General features: G+C 35.5%; 1 protein-coding gene across 1 annotated transcript in view; it reads right to left on the minus strand.

Annotated features, from left to right (window-relative positions):
- Positions 1–15734, minus strand: part of LOC127660992 (actin-related protein 2-A-like) — a 29347-nt gene extending 13613 nt beyond the window's left edge. Inside the window, exons 1-3 of the mRNA XM_052151508.1 lie at positions 15594–15734; positions 8208–8318; positions 4525–4740 (exon numbers count right to left, since the gene is read on the minus strand). Coding sequence (XP_052007468.1) covers positions 4525–4740; positions 8208–8318; positions 15594–15641 — 375 coding nt within the window. The 5' untranslated portion in view covers positions 15642–15734. The remainder of the gene's footprint in view (positions 1–4524; positions 4741–8207; positions 8319–15593) is intronic.
- Between the last annotated feature and the right edge of the window lie 2923 nt (positions 15735–18657).

Here is an 18657-nt window from a genome sequence, read left to right on the forward strand (position 1 = left end):
TGAATCGTGAACCTCATATCGAACATCGAACAGAATCGTGAGATAACCATACTGTCCCATTCGTAAAATTAACCATTTCATATATGACATAGAAATACAATAAATGACATGAAGCCTATTACTGATTAATAGACTTCATTAACCCAGTTCAAAAATACTTATCCATATGTCCAGGTTATTTTATAGATTAAATAACATTCAATAACTCTGGTTTGAATATAAGAGTCTTGTTTAACTCCAATAATCTCTGATGTTTTATTTCTGCTCCATAAGGAAGTAAAGGGTTGGTATCAGGATAGAGGTGCACAAAGCATCTGCGATCCTCCCAGCTGCTCTAATGATGAGTGCTGAGATGAGCAGGCAGCTGCAGTTAATTATATGTGCTGATGAACTGACTGTACTGGTGCCAGTCTGCAGAACCTGTTTCTACAACAAAGCCTTCACTTCTACACACTATTTGTATCTCTCACTGTTAAGAAAAGCAGATTCAAATCTGTTTTGTAATGAGAGAAAACAGTAAAGACAATATAAAATGTTGACTTAATTAGTCTGCAGATACATGGTTCACATCATGTCCAATGTGCCAAAACAACACGCAAGTAAAATCTATTTACAAACTATTTTTCACATAAAAGAAAAAGGAACACTTTTCAAAGGCAAATTTTCATAATTCTCAAAAAAAAAGTTTGGACACTTGAATTAACTTTTTGGGCCCTTAACAACATCTTTACTTCCAAATAAAAATAAATAAATAACTAAAACAACTAATAATCGCAGTACCAAGGAGAAGTAACATTTCACCTCAAATCAAAGTGCGAAAATAAGAAATTATATTTTGTATATTTTTTTTATATTTTCTGATCATTAAGATCTTTTTGCATTGAATTGGTGACATTATTTTCATGATAATTAATCATACCTACACCATTCGAAACAAAATCTCATTTTTATGACTAATACTGAAAAAGTATTATATATATATATATATATATATATATATATATATATATATATATATATATTATTATATTATTATAATAAAGTGTTTATACATTGTTGCAGCATTTTCTGTACTTTAATTTATGCTGATTTAAATGAAAAAATATTTTGTTGAATTATTTTTATTTATAACGGATAAATTAAACTTGAACAAAAAACAAACACATTTAGCAGGGTTTGTACAGCAATTAAGAGGGAAATTCAAGCACTTTGAGCATTTTCAAGGTACCTTAATAATATTTTTCAAGCACCTCGAAGCTTTAAATATTACTCAATTCTAAATGTTACTTGATAAAAATACAATGATAAAAAGCATCTTCTGTGATGTCAAACATTGCACAGTCTAAATAATTTAAGTTTTAAGAATTCCATTAAACCCACAAACAGCTAAGACTGGAATCCTTAATATGATTACAACCTAATTTTGCATTAAAGCACAGATACAGTCGGAAACACCGGTTATCTATAGGGCTTGAATTACCACAGGGGAAAACAATCCTGGTTACTGTTAAAAATGAAAAGAAACATCAAATCGATTTGGCTATTTTTAAAGAAAGTTTGTGTGGGTGTTTCCCCACTTCAAATAAATGCAAAAGTTCTACAACTGATATTATGTCCTCAGCTATTATTATAAATATTATGAGTGATTACAGCTGTTCTGACAGCTAAACTATGTAAAGGATAAATGTATACATAGTCTGCGGCACACATTCAACAAGCATTTTGAACATATAACACTGCTTATCAATTTCAAACAAATAATCAAGTCATTTGATGAGTTCATGGGAGAATAATATTCATCATAAATATAAATGTGTGTTTATCATATTCAAATTGGTAAATGTACCAATGTATCAATACCCAATGAATAAACAACAATATTTACCTACAAATTAAATAAAATAATTTTGTTAAACATATCGAATATGGTAATTGTATTGTAGTACAACAGAAATATTACATAAATTAGTCGTAATTTCATTACATTCACACAGCATTGGTCCAAATAATAAACCCTCAAGCCTTTTTTAACATTAAACTAAAGACATCTGTAATTCATTCTTATTTTTTTAAACATGCCTCTCATTTACAATGTTGTGAACAAGAATGTTTTGAATTACATGAAAATAAAGTGGTCATAGCACTTTGTATTCTCAACGCACATATAAGAAAAAAGCACCGCGCACTAATAAACCAAACTCAGAGTCAGAATTAGTGTGGGCCGTCGCTGTTGGTGAGCCACAGAGACAGCTGGATTATGATAATCCAGACTTTAAGTACATTTATTTAATAAAATTGCAGCCTTTTGGGGGGTTTAATAAATCACACTGGGCCATTTTGAAATGTAAATTTTATTTTGATTAATTCAGCACTAGATTTAATATATTTAATTTATCGCATTCATTAACTTATTCACTGAGTATTCATGTGATACTACTTATTGTATTATTGATTGTAAATGATTCAAAAGTAAATTCAGTTTTTAACTAGGGCTGGGCGATATGGCCAAAATTGTTATCACGATAATCTTTTTCATATAGTTTGATATCGATATTTATATATACATTTACACATTGCACTTTCTTTTTTTTATTTCAAAGTTGAAGGAAGAAAACAAGAAAAAATAAATTTTAAACAGTCAAAATAGTCTCTACAAAACTGCACAGGGGGTCCAGAGATGGCCAAAGCAGTGGGGTCTGTGGGATCTTTTACCAACTTTACCGTCTTTTACCGTTTACCGTTTATCGATTAATGTTTAATTTTCGTTTAAATGTTCAATTAATGTGAAAATGAATGTTAAAAGATCATCTGTTTGTTCTGAAGCATAGTGACAGCAGTCCAGTATTTGATGGAATATTTTTACATTGAAATGAAATATTTTTTATATTTCTTTAGATTCAGATAACCAAGTATGGGGCATTAAGCCCTTGTGACTGTGGAATGATGCTGAATGTGGGTTCAGGGGTGTCCCGAGAGAAAATGTAAAAAACTTTTTTTTTTTTTTTCAAATTTAATAAACATTTGTATATTTTCATTAAAGTGAGAGACAAGGCTAGCAACTAGTAATTTTAGTCTTTCCTTATCCATTCCAGACATCTAATTATTTTTCCCAAAATTAGAACAGAAATCGATTTGTTTATTATTTTATTATTGTTTATGTTATTAAAGGCTCGTAACATGCTGATTAATAAAGATACATTTAGAAGAGAAAAACATTATGGTCCAAAAGGTGCTTTAAAACCACGTTAACTCATGCAGCGCTTCATGTCTACACACATGCAGGGAAAAGAGGCGACGCGTGCGGAGTGGGACAGGGCAGAAATGATGCATGTTTGTTGCTAGAGAACAATATTCAAGATTAGAGCTGTTGTCCACATCACTGTTGTTCTGTCACGCTCTTCACTAGCGACGATGAGAGGGCACAACCGTTGTCATGAAGTCTTGCGGTGCAGATTGAATCAATCAGGTGTCCGACGTAACCTAATTGTTAGCAAGGCAGCTAGCATTAGCAAGTTCATCCAGTCTGACCCTACATTACCACGCGTTGTGAGCAAAGCTGAGAGCGTTTTCAATTAATTCCTAGGAAAGCCGAGCGTCATGCTCGCAAGGTGGATCATAGGATCGGCAGCGGTGCGGAGCAAGCTCTCTCCTAGCGCTGTGAGCGCCTTTGAGCGGATTTTGTCCGCCCCAGTGGAAACGCAGCTTGAGAAAGCCGAACTGCTTGTGTTTTAGCGACACAGTAAAAATCGAAAAAAGTAAAAAAGCTTATGTCTTTTCTTATCGTGATATATATCTATATTATTTTATCGCCCAGCCCTAATTTTAACAAAATCTTTTTCTCATCTTCTACCTTCAGAATGGCTTAGTAAGTGCAAACATCCATTGACATCTTTTTTTTTTTCCTTTGCACACTTTGTCCCTTGATCGCTCCCCCGCATAGAGATATTTTATGTCTCCTCTTTCAGCCACCTGTCATTGGAATGGCTCCCCGGCATATTGATGGAAGCAGGAGATGCAGGTATAATTTATTTGGTGCCAATCTACCATGTGTAGTACTAAAGTGTGCGCAATACGAGACACCACAAACATAATGACCGTATAATTTATACTGTATTTCAAATTTGATTTTATTCCTGTCAAACTAAGGAAAAATCAAGCATTTTCAAGGAACATGTTCAAAATTCAAGCATATTTCAAACCTTGAAAACCTAACTAGGAAAATCAAGCATTTTCAAGGAACATGTTCAAAATTCAAGCATATTTCAAACCTTGAAAACCTAACTAGGAAAATCAAGCATTTTCCGATCTTTCAAGTATCTGTAAGAACCTTGATTTATGCAGATGTATGCTGGTTTAATGCAAATAAAAACCCTATTAAATACATTTTTACTGTAATATTTTATTATAATACTATTATAATATAATATTGAACTGTAATATTTCTAAATTATAGTAATCTAATAGAAACTAAAATTCCTGCACACACACACACACACACACACACACACACACACACACACACACCTCAATGATTTTCTCACGGTTCTTGGTGGGGTTCATGGGAGGTTCTGTAAGAAGGATCTTGCAGTTGTGTGAGTCGATGTTGAGCTTCTCTGGACCGAAGGTGTAATCCCACAGGTGCTTCATATCATCCCAGTTCCTGACGATGCCATTCTCCATGGGATAGTTCACCTCCAGCATTGACCGCAGCTCACTTGCTTCATCTCCCACCATCAGATCCTGACAAATCACAAGTAAAATTATATAGACATCATCTCCACTAAACGCTCAGTTTCATTCCCTAATGAGCTGACTACGTAGGTAGCATTTTAAGACATCATAGGCACACTACAGACATTAAGGCTTTTCCAAAGGTTAGGCAGCTTACTATGTTGCCTATAAAGATACCTTCTTTTGGTCATATTCTAAAAAGCGTCAATGCACCACTCAACACCAGCAGCAATTGCAGATAGCATCACAGAGGGGCAATTTTACGAGTTTGCCAGGTAAGAAAGCGGGAAATGTGCACAGTAAATATTGGAAACATGTATTTGGAAGAGATTAAGGACATGTTATTTCTTTGATTGTAGAAAATAATCAAATAACACATTTATGTTAAGGTCTTAGCATGTTCGTAATTAATTTAAATAAGTTCAGTAACTGCGGTCTCTTGGTGCTCGGAAACAGAAGAAATTCCTCTTTTTTTTTTACAGATTTTAAATACTTCTTGCTGCTTTGTAGTCTAAAAGACATAATTGGTGAGGTAAAAACATGACAAAGACAGACTATGCATACTGTACATGCAAATGATCTGGTAATCCATTTTCTGACGTTTCAAAAGGGCAGCAGCAATGGGGTCAAAGTTAAAATTATTTGTACTTTGAATGCCGTGTAACAATGCTTGACTTGCTGCCTATTTAGAGTGTGAATGAGTCACCTTTGAGGTTCCATGAATATTAGCATGCTGTCTTAAAAGGCAGCTGACTAGGTTTAGGAACACAGCTGAACCCAGATATATTAGTACTGCTTCACAGTTTAGTAACACTGCACACCCATCATAGTTCATCTAGCATTTACAGTGTTTATGTGGCAAGTCAGCATCCGTTATGAATCAAATGTACGGCATTTCCACGACAGATGTACGACACCATGAATTTAAAGTCCAAGATCAGCTCCAGGACTTTTTTATCTAAATTCTGGTATGAGGTGAGGAAGCCTCCATTATTGGCTCAGAGAGTGTAAGCACAGTAAACACAGCAGCTGAGATGAGATGGGCAGACGGACAGATGCTGCACTCCTAAAAGCCAGATGCTCACTGTAACCAGCATGCACAGAACTGCAGATTTCCATGCACAAAACTGTTAGTCAATTTCATTCATACAGGCGTTTCTCTTGACCACCCGGTACTCCAGATCAACCCTCACACACAAGGTTAACTTTTCCTTTGGTCACAAACCACAGACCATAAATGGTGGTTGCCAGGGCATTGCAATGTGGTTGCTAAGGTGCTTTCAGTCTTAGTTTAAAAGAGTCAGACTCCAATTCTCTGTGAAAGTCTGGTCTTTAGATATGGCTTGGGTGACTCCTTCAATGTAACTAAGGGATTTTTGTACACGTTTTTAGTCTGCAAGGCTAAAAATCACAAGTCTAACTGCTTAGAGAGTAACATAAACCTCTCCTTCACAAATGGCATGATTGTAGGTGTTGTTCATGTCTGTAGCACAAATGGTGCAAGACAAGTTCCTCACCAAAGTGTAATACTTAGGGTTAGGGTTTTGAAAAGTCCCTAAACCTAAGAATGCTTGCCTTCACATGGCCTAGACAGAAGCATTGAATGTTAATCATATGCATTTTAAAGGAGAGCATGAGTACTCTGTGTTCTTTGGCACTGGTACAGGATGTTTCTGGTAGTGCCACGTGTTTTCAATGGAGCCCTGTGGTCCTTAAAATTCATCTGTCTGGGTACAGATTTATTTCTTGTAAAAAGGATCTTATTTATGTAAAAAGGGAAGCAAGCGATGTCTAGAAAACATTTTGAAATCAACTCGCCAAATACCCATATTTAGAGGAACAATATCTGATGAACAGAATGCATTCTGACCACTGTTGTGTGCAATCTAATAATGACGTAATTAGTTACATTAAGATAACTACTTCTTAGTAAAAAGTTGCATATTACATTGCATTTTAAATTATTGTAATCAGATTAAAGTTACTGACATTTAATTAATTTAATTACTTTTAAGTACATTATAGGGTTATGCTTATTTCTATCATCTTATTTATGTAGAATACATGAATTATGGACTGTAATGAGTCAACGTGAAGGACAAACGTGAGGTACTGAGAGTGACTTGTGTCACAATGAACAAAGAAGAAATATAAGCATTATTAATAATAATAGTTAATACTAATATATTAAAAATAATTAGTAATGTGATTACTTTTTCCAATAAAGTAATCACTAAAGTAATCTGATTACAATTTTGTAGTGGATTGCTATTTTAAGTAACTTACCCAACACTGATTATGACAAATTAGATCTATTTAGGGCTTGTCATTTCTTTTCTGTTTTGTTCCTCAAACATTTTTTGGAGGCCAGAGGACATTCAACAGACAGAAACAGGATGACTCGAAACACACACATCAACATTTCCCTCCATTTTGAGGCCAAATTTTGCCAAATCTATTTTGGACCGGAGGAGGAGGAACTTCAGCAATAATGTCTAGTGCGGCTTTGAATAGTTGCTATGTTCTGTGAAAGATATTTGCAGATTTGAAACTGCAGTGCAAAATACTGCGGTTAATATTGGAGTAAGAAAAGACATTTAAACAAGACCAAAAACAGAAAGAAAACTTAAATGTTAGAGAGAAACTCTGAATCATTCACCACTGCAGTTTAGCTAAAACAATTAAAAATAAGAAAATACACATACAGAACATTCGATTAGAACTAGGGCTGGGAAATATAGCCAATATTCACTATACACTCGCAATGGTTTTGCAGGCAATGTTAAATTAAGCCATATAGTGAACATCAACATTATTTTAATGCTCTTATTTGGCCAATACGTTTCCTAAATAGTGTGTCATTACACTGATATTATTCAAATTGTATTTTAGCCCTTGCATTAAAATGTTTTAATATAATTGATGACAATTGTAGTTTGGTCAAAAAAATCAAAATAATAAAAACACATATTCCCGAGCAAATATTAAATATCGAGATATGTATTACTGAATATTGTAAAACACTGGAATAATATTAATATATATACCTTATTTTACTATATCGCCCAGCCCTAATTGAAATGGATGAGAAGATCAAACGCAATAAATTCAATATTATTATGTGGATACGTTGAGATACTGCATGGTGCAACACACTCTCCTCAGCAGGCAATGAGTGATAAATAGAGCACATGCCGGACTGCACTTACCATTTTGTTATTTTACTACACCATATGTACAACAAGAAGGAAAGAGTGCAAGTATGAAAAAGCAGGTCAAAGGACAGGAGACAATTACGGCTTTCTTTAAAACAACAAAACTGCTTAAGTTTGAAATATTATCTTGGGGGATCCATCCACATATTTATCTTTTGTAATTCATAAAATCCTACAAACTGACACAACAAAGTCCAAACTGATCATTTGACCAGGCAGATAGAAGAGCGTGTGGTGTGCAACAAGCAATCTGGTCCTCACCTTTATTTCAATGTTGCCCACTTTAGCCGTGGATCGGATGATGGGCCTGCCAACCAGAGCTGGGAAGATGTGCTCTGGGAAGTTGGATCCAGCATAGCCACACTTGACAAACTAAGAGTATGAGAAAGAGAGATGGTGTGAGAGTGAAGTCAAAAACATGTCCCAGAGAAAGTAATGAAGACTAGCATTTGCATTTCTATATTAGCTTAAAAAGTACAGAAGAACCAGTTTTTGTTTTACTTCATGACTGATCACTGTTGGGGGAAAACAGGTGCAGAGATGACTTATGTATTAAATGTAATAAAATATTAACACACAGATTTGTACACTGTAAGCACTGAAAAAAGAGAAAACAGCTCTATTAAAAATACTAAACCAGTACACTTGAAATCAACTTAATATATCGATGTTTGAGATGAGTCAAGTCAAGTCAAGTTTATTTATAAAGCACACTTAAAAACAACAAATGTTGTAACCAAAGTGCTGTACAATGTTTTACAAACATTAATAACAGAATTTAATAGAACTTATAAAATGTTAAAAAGAACAAATTAATAAAACATTATAAAACCTACACAGAAAACTATTAAAATTCTCAACCAACATTATAGGCTAAAGAGTACAAATGTGTCTTCAATTTAGATTTAAATATCGGCAGTGTGGTGGAAGACCTAACAGTAAATGGGAGTGCATTTCACAATCTGGGGGCCGCAACTACAAACGCCCGATCACCTTTAGTTTTCAACCGGGAACGAGGAACAGAGAGCAGTAACTGATTTGATGATCTAAGAGACATAGGTGCAGAATGTAGATGGAGTAAATCAGCAATGTACTGAGGGGCTAAGCCATGCAATGCCTTATAAACATACATCACAACCTTGAAATTTACTCTGTATCGAACTGGAAGCCAATGTAGGGAAGCGAGAACTGGGGTAATATGCTCTCTTTTCTTGGTACCCGTTAGGAGATGAGAACATAATTAAATTGTGTAAAGTACAAGTGATATTAAACACACTTAATGCAACAGCTAATGCAACAATTCTTTAGCATTTGGTCTCAAATTAATTTAATTGTGTGCAATCAGTCTAATTTCACTTAACCCAATTGCACTAGGAGGACTATATGATTTGTGAATAATATGTATTGCATCAAAGTATTGCTGAAACCAGGCAGGGATTTCCAGTTCCAGCATGATTTACATGGGACCGGACAGGGAGATTAAATTCTAAAATTAAGTGTTATTTTAATGTATTTCTATGCTAAATGAAAGAAGTAGGAGAGTTTTTAATGTTTAATGTTCAGTTATTTTAGGATTTAGAGTAGTTTCTGTCATGTACATTTTTTTGGAGGTTATCATTGTTGAGAAGAGTGGAGCTAATGTTTAGGCCGAGGTTGTGTACTACTGAAAAAACATTGTGTATTGCTTTTTACATGAAGCAAATGCTAAGGGAACATCAGTATCAGGATCTGCAAACTCTCAGCAGCACCATACTTGTTATACAGTACATACATATATATATATATATATGATTATATAGATGATATACAATTTTTTAATCGAAATAATTACATGGTGTCCCGATTCATTAATCGTGATTAATCGCATATACAAATATTTGCTGAGAAAGCCCCTCATATAAATATAATTCAATATATAATGATGAAATAATGATACATAGTTATCTATATCATATATATATATATACATATATATATATATATATATATATATATATATACATATATATATATATAATATATAACTAAATATTCAGATAATTAAAATGCATTACATTCTTGTGGCAGAAGAGCAGCTTTAGAATACAATGTATTGTTTTCTACCATATTATTGAACATAAGTCAATCATTGGCATACAGTTCACAGCAATCCATTTCACAAGTGAATTTGTCAATCAGTTGGAGATTTATTATGAGGGCTTGTTTAAGTACTCGTCAATTTACACCTGCATCAGACATGCTTGTGTATCAAATGTCAATCAACAACAACAACAAATACCGATTACAATTCATACCAAAACAGTCATACCGTTTCGTACGAGCCAAGTTGTATAATATCTTTGCCGTCTTGTATGAATTGCCGACAGGGTTGCAGCGGTATACCGGTTTCACGGTATACCACGGTTTGAAAATTGACGGTTATCATACCATGTACATTTGCTTTTCTACGATATTGAGAAAAAAATGCAACCGGACAGAGAATCTCACGTGTGCGTGCGCATCTCCTTTATTCCTTGTCTGCCTGTCAGACTCGTCAATTTGCGACATGCGCGCGCAGCGGAGAAAACGTCTGAGAGAAGCGAGGCGAGGGGGTCTGACATGAGTGTCATGTCATTGAAGATATTTCGGCGGCCGCCCAAGTGATAGACTATTTAGTACTGCCGACGCAGATTTAATGATAATCTTGCAAACAGCTAAAGCATACATGGGCAACATACGGCCCGTGGCTCATTTATCATAAAAGCGTTTTTATTTTTCATTGGATATTTCAGTTAACTTGCATTGGGACCTGACGTGACCTGAGTTTGAGATTTATACTTGCGCAAATTGGAAATATTCCGCCTAATGTTATACTTATTTTGTGCAATCTGGCAACCATCTCACTTTCTCCTTTGAACAAACTTAGCGATCTGTAGTGCAATATTCTGCTCAAGGAAAAGTGTTATAGGGCTACTCTCTGTCCATTCTTGAGGCTGCTTGTGATGTTTGGTGCTACTAATTTTGCAGGTAAACCTTCAGTGATTAAATTAAATATAAAAGTAGATTTCGGTATCATTGACACATGGAGGGGTAATCATTGACATGCAAGCAAAAGCAAGCCAGAGACGAATATGTAAACTTATTTTTTATTTGTGCTCGCCCGCTTTGCGACAAACATTAAATGTTCTATACATTTATTTTTTTTAATTATTATTATTAAAACTGAATAATAAATTAACAGGGAAGTAGAGATGGCAAAATAAATTTATAATCTCCACCTTTATTCAGTTTTTTAATGCCTGATCTATCTTTGTAGAGCAATACAATACTTTAGGCAATTGGAGAGATACACTTCAGAAATTGAGGACACAACTATTTCTGGGCTTTTGACATCAACAACAAAAATAATGTCAATTGATGCATGTCCTTGAACTAGAAAACCATGAATAAAACTATGCATCATAAAAGGAAATGTGACCCAGGATACATTAAATACAGGTTATGTTTAATCTATGGCAGGTCGACACTTGATTTCCAATGTATCAAATCTGTCCTGAAGCAAAACCAGTTGAGAAGCACTGAGATAAAGGGACAGACAGGAGCAGTCTACAGTATATGTTAAATGTTAATAATCATAGGACATTACTTAAAAAGCTCACACAGCTGATGTTATTTTTCATTTAGTAGTTCATTTAACATGTAAACTAACATGCTTTAGTTATATAACATTTTATAGTTACGTGATATTTATCATGTTTATAATTCTGTTTATCATAATTCTGTTAGCTTTCTTATTTTTTCTATTTATTTTATTTTCAGAAGGGAGATTTTTTTTTACACATACTTCAATAAAACAAATGGTTTCAAGTTTCAATTATAATAAAGTGTTTGCTCAAAAATAACTAAATAAATAAAATAACCCTTGTGTTTTCACTGATAATAGTAATTGTGTAATACCGTATACCGTGATATTTTTCTGAGACGGATATCATACCGTGAAAATCTCATACCGTTGCAACCCTATATTCGACTATCTATATATATATATATATATATATATATATATATATATATATATATATATATATATATATATATATACACTCACCTAAAGGATTATTAGGAACACCATACTAATACTGTGTTTGACCCCTTTCGCCTTCAGAACTGCCTTAATTCTCACGTGGCATTGATTCAACAAGGTGCTGAAAGCATTCTTTAGAAATGTTGGCCCATATTGATAGGATAGCATCTTGCAGTTGATGGAGATTTGTGGGATGCACATCCAGGGCACGAGCTCCGTTCCACCACATCCCAAAGATGCTCTATTGGGTTGAGATCTGGTGACTGTGGGGGGCCATTTTAGTACAGTGAACTCATTGTCATGTTCAAGAAACCAATTTGAAATGATTCGAGCTTTGTGACATGGTGCATTATCCTGCTGGAAGTAGCCATCAGAGGATGGGTACATGGTGGCCATAAAGGGATGGACATGGTCAGAAACAATGCTCAGGTAGGCCGTGGCATTTAAACGATGCCCAATTGGCACTAAGCGGCCTAAAGTGTGCCAAGAAAACATCCCCCACACCATTACACCACCACCACCAGCCTGCACAGTGGTAACAAGGCATGATGGATCCATGTTCTCATTCTGTTTACGCCAAATTCTGACTACACCCCTAAATGCCAGGACCACACCCCTAAATGCATTGACGCATGTGATTGGTTGATTAGATAATTGCATTAATGAGAAATTGAACAGGTGTTCCTAATAATCCTTTAGGTGAGTGTATACACACACACACACACACACACAGACAGACAGACAGACAGATAGATAGAGAGAGAGATTGGATTATTAAAGTAAATGCCTTGACTTAATCAGCTGCTACAACAAATCAATCTGAATGTAATGAAGCGATCAATTCATCTCAGTTTGACCAGTACACAACTAATGCCCTAGTGAGCATGTCTGAGCATGTCTGATACAGTTTAAGATGTCTAACGATAATAATCCATCTATTTTTCACATAAAATTATTAATTGCTAATTAATAATTTTATTATTAATTAGCAATCTTACTATTCTTTGGTTTTAATGAGTGAACTCACATGGTGAACTCATGTCATTTTGGCTCAACTATGGTGTCATTGGCTGTCCAGACCCAATCACCTACTATTTGTCTAAAAACTCAAAAAAACACATTATTTCGAGACATTAGCCATGCCATTCAGTTACATTAGCCATGCCCTTACAACCCATGATACGTGATCGATATGCCCCCAAATCCCATGGCAAATTATATCAATTTTATTATGTAGAAATGACTTAATACTTACTGTATGGTGTAGCTAGAATGACTTATGAAAGTAAAAGCTTAACTGATACTAATGATGGTTCGTTTCAATGAACTGGTTAAAAAAAAACTATTCACCAGTTAATTTACGCCATCACGTATTGACATCACTATATATAATGCTAATACACGCACAAACACATTCAATAAAACCACATGTGGGCATATTGCTGATTATAAAATTTTATTTAATTAAGTTTAATAATAATGGTGTTTATTGTCAACAGTATTTCATTCAGTGATCTTACAATAAAAACTACATAAACTTTTTGCACCTAAAGCACCCAATACTGACACTGCTATACAAACGTGGATGTTCTACACATGTTTAAAGCATAAAAAGTGATTAAACTAGTTTTAATAATTTTTTTACAGAAGCCATGATCCAGCTCATCATAACTTCAGATATAATCTGCATGCACAATAGTAAAATTTGTTTACATCTCTCGACTGAAACGTTTCAGCTTCTCACTAATCAGCAGTTCTAAGTATTATGTCCGAAAGAGACGATGCTCAGTTCGGTGTACTTATCAACTCAATGTACTGCTGACGCAAGAACTGCTGTCCTCGGATCAGTGTACTGTTGACTCGAAAGCTGCTGTCCTTGGATCAGTTTACTGTTGACTCGAGAGCTGTTATGAGCAACTCGCTGTACTGTTGACTCGAGAGACGTTACGAGCGACTCACTGTATTGTTGACTCGAGAGCTGTTACGAGCGACTCACTGTACTGTTGACTCGAGAGCCGTTAGGAGGGACTCACTGTACTGTTGACTCGAGAGCTGTTACGAGTGACTCATTGTACTGTTAACTCGAGAGACGTTACGAGCGACTCACTGTATTGTTGACGCGACTCACTGTATTGTTGACTCGAGAGACGTTACGAGCGACTCACTGTACGGTTGACTCGAGAGACGTTACGAGCGACTCACTGTACTGTTGACTCGAGAGCCGTTATGAGCGACTCACTGTATTGTTGACTCGAGAGCCGCTTCGAGCGACTCACTGTGCTGTTGACTCGAGAGCCGTTGCGAGCGACTCACTGTACTGTTGACTCGAGAGCCGTTACGAGCGACTCGCTGTACTGTTGACTTGAGAGCTGTTACAAGTGACTCTCTGTACTGTTGACTCGAGAGCTGTTATGAGTGACTCACTGTACTGTTAACTCGACAGCTGTTATGAGTGTCTCACTGTACTGTTGACTCGAGCTGTTATGAGTGACTCACTGTACTGTTGCCTCGAGAGCTGTTATGAGTGACTCACTGTACTGTTGACTCGAGAGCTGTTATGAGTGTCTCACTGTACTGTTGACTAGAGAGCTGTTACGAGTGACTCATTGTACTGTTGACTCAAGAGCTGTTACGATTGACTCGTTGTAATGTTGACTCGAGAGCGTTCAGTCAGATTTGTGAACTAGTTGAACGGTTAATGGCCAAGATTTGGTAATAGCAGATATCACCAGATCTAGGATCATATTACTCCCAGTAATCGGCTCATTTTGATTCGGAGTGTCAGGCACATCCAAGAGAGAGGTTAAGATAGAGAAACTTGTGGATCAGTGTTGACTCGAGATGCGAACTGTTTCAAACGATTCAGTCCGATTTGGTTAACTAGTTTAAGTTGTTCACTAAAAAGAACTGGTTCAAAAGAACGATTCGTTCACGAACAGGACATCACTAACTGACACACCTATCACGCCCTCAACCAACTCTAATGGTGAGGAAGAAACTAATATCACTCAATGACTACAATATGCAAAACTATATCTAAGCATTTGTATTACATCATAATAGGTACCATTCATGAGTATATGGGTATAGGATACATTAACTCTAATCATACTTATGCAAACGGTAGTAATGACTGGAAAAATCCAGCAGGCTAAAATTAACTCTGTTATCTGCAGGACTGAACCCTTGAGCTTGAGTTATGCAACAACCACAGGATAAATGTTTCTTTTTGGAGTTTCAATCAGTGGGCCACATTGTATATTATTATTATATAACAAGAAATTAGGAGAATATCCCCAAACACTGCAACATTAAGTAGGAACTGTGTAGCTAGCTTCTAATGCAGACTACTGAATAAGCGAAAATTGGTATTAAATATGACAAATATGACACATTTTTCGCGGCAGAGGAGAATAACTTAGGGCAAAGTGAAAGCATTTAATACTGCTGGAATGCATTCCTCAGAGCTGTGCTAAAGCTTTCAGCACTTCCTGTTCGGTGTCTGTCTGACTCACACGCTCATTAAACTTTAAAACTCAAGCGAGCAAAAAAATAAGTGTCAGGTGTTAGATTTGAGGACGTACCCCTGTTCCGTTATCACAAACCACCACTTTTCGTCCTTGGCTGTCCATTTTTCAAAGCCCCGGAGCCGTAAGAGGCAGCCGAACTTTCTGAATAAAGCGCTTCACCCACTCACTCAGCTACAGCAGAGGCGACGAGGTTTCACTTCCTGTTACAGACACTCGCGCGAGCAGCGTTGAAAACACGAACACTTATGGAGGACCAAGTCTGCCATTAGGATAAATAAATAATTGTAGAATAAAAAATTGATTATATTACAAAATATTTTTCCCTATTTATGTATTTATACATGTATTTATTTATACATGTATATTTTTCAGCATTTATATATTTTCACATTTATTTATTTATACATTTATTTATCTTCACATTTATTTATACATTTCTATGTCCATATGGTAATGAGGGGGCGTGTTTTGTACTTCAAACATAGCAATCAGTGTTGCCAACTTAGTGACTTTTTATTCTAAAAAAGCACCTAGCGACAAATCTACAAATCTGTCCAAATTTTTGGACAAATCTTAGTATACTTTACATAGAAGAGTCGCCAGTACTGCCATGCGAGCATGAGGCCTTGCTTTCCCGCTGCAGGCATACCTCTCTCTGTGTCTACTCTGTTCAGTGAGTGGCAGACAGAGCTGCACATTTAGGTAAGCTGAAACAGACCTGAATGAACTGCACATGTGCAAACAGAGTTGTCAAGGACCAACCAATAATCTGCATGGTTAGTCTTCCTTTGTTTTAATTTATACAAGTTAATTTGACCATGATTTTTCTCGCTTATCACTCACTGTTACACAGACGGTGGCTGTGCGCTGTGTGAGAGAAACAATAAGACATGCTGTCGCTTCTATCTTTTTCTCTGAGTGATCCTTTTACATGTAAATACAGCCGAAATCACAGCACAGCCATTGTCTTTAACTTATGTTATAAAATCAGGATTTTAGCAGTGCAGAGCAGCAGCTTGGAAATTGCTTGGAAGTGACAACCAGGCCCGGATTAAGAATTCAGAGGCCCCTGGGCACAATGAGTGCATGTTTATGAGACTCTAATATATAAGATAATATACAGTTTTACATCATGAATGCTGCTCAGATTACATAGTTTGTTGAAGAATGATGACGAAGGGTAATTCTCTCATGTAAACAATGGAGAATAGATCAATATTTCTCAGATTTATCACTTTTATGGACAAAAAGTGCTATTCAATGTATTTCAATGAACGCTTGTCTTGGACAATTGACCCAAGTGTGGCGAACTGGATTCATCTGGCATATTTTCATAACAAAGGTATGAAGTCCCGTTTTGATATTGCATGTTTTAATTTGTACTCCTGGCACAAATAACTAAATTGTTGTTTCTGGAGCACTGCTATCGTGAAGCAGAGATCGGATATCAATGTTGAACCCTTAGACCTTTGAAAAGATGTATAATTTGTTAACATTAATTACATTTATAGATGATAAATTATATATTAAATATAAGCAGAGTGATGTCACTACTGCATGCAGGGGGATTGCATATCAGGTTATCTGCTCTAAATATGCTTATTTTTGTCATTCTTAATTTTTTTTATTTATCTTCTCTTATTTTTGTTGTGCATACACTAATTCAATAATAGGCTACATGAAAAATGCAATAACACTATAGAAACCATTGATCACTATTGATGATTATTTTTCAGTAAGGTTCATCATTTTAGGATTAAAGAACACAACTGAAAAAAAACAAAGAATATTTATTTCTATAGTAGCTATAATACTGTATTACATTGGATATTGTATAATATTGTAAAGTTTGGAGTTATAGTGAACATTTGTTATAAATTATAAAAAATTAATATTCTTTCATAAATACTCTATATCATAAAAAATGTAGCAGTCTCAGCCAGTAAGTTGTAATATCTGTTAGACCTACACTGGCGACCAAAGTTTGGAATAATGCACAGATTTCACTGTTTTGGAAGGAAATTGGTACATTAAATCACCAAACTGGCATACAGCTAATCACAAAGGATAGTCAAGACATTACTGATGTAAAAAAACAGCGCCATCACTATTTGAAAAAAGTCATTTTTGATCAAGTCTAGACAGTCTCCATTTCCAGCAGTCATCACTGCAACACCTTATCCTTGAGTAATCATGCTAAATTGCTCATTTGGTATTAGAAAATCACTTGATATTATATCAAATACAGCTGAAAGTTATTTGGTTTGTTTAATTAAGCTTAACATTGTCTTTGTGTTTGTTTTTGAGTTGCCACAGTATGCAATAAACTGGCATGTCTTAAGGTCAAAAATTAGGTCAAAAGGGCTTTCTCTAGAAACTTGTCAGTCAATCATTGCTTTGAGAAATGAAGGCTATACAATGCTTGAAATTGCCAAAAAACAAAACAAAAAACCCGGAAGATTTCATACAAAGGTGCACACTACAGTCTTCAAAGTCAAAGGACAACTGGCTCTAACAAGGACAGAATGAGATGTGGAAGGCCAGATGTACAACTAAACAAGAGGATAAGTACATCAGAGTCTCTAGTTTGAGAAATAGATTCCTCACATGTCCTCAGCTGACAGCTTCATTGAATTCTACCCGCTCAACACCAGTTTCATGTACAACAGTAAAGAGAAGACTCAGGGGTGCAGGTCTTATGGGAAGAATTGAAAAGAAAAAGACACTTTTGAAACAGAAAAACAAAAAGAAAAGGTTAAAGTGGACAAAGAAATGCAGACATTGGACAACAGGTAATTGGAAAAGAGTGTTATGGATCTTAACGCCATTGAGCTTTTGTGGGATCAGCTAGAGTGTAAGATGCTTGAGAAGTGCCCGACCAGTAAGGTTTAACTTTTAAAATAACTTATATTAATGTTAAATTGACGAACTGGAATGATTCACTGTGACGCCATCTGACCAGCTTAAATACGGGATGCATCATTTTATCTTTAATTATGGGAAAAGTCCATATTTTACAGTACGGGTGGCAACCCTACCGACAAGACAGCCACATGACAGTGCTACAGGAAGTGTGGGGTGACTTTTTGCAATTTTTCAAATTGCAATAGTAGTTTTT

This window comes from Xyrauchen texanus, chromosome 20 (genome assembly GCF_025860055.1).
Source record: "Xyrauchen texanus isolate HMW12.3.18 chromosome 20, RBS_HiC_50CHRs, whole genome shotgun sequence".
NCBI classification, from domain to species: Eukaryota; Metazoa; Chordata; class Actinopteri; order Cypriniformes; family Catostomidae; genus Xyrauchen; species Xyrauchen texanus.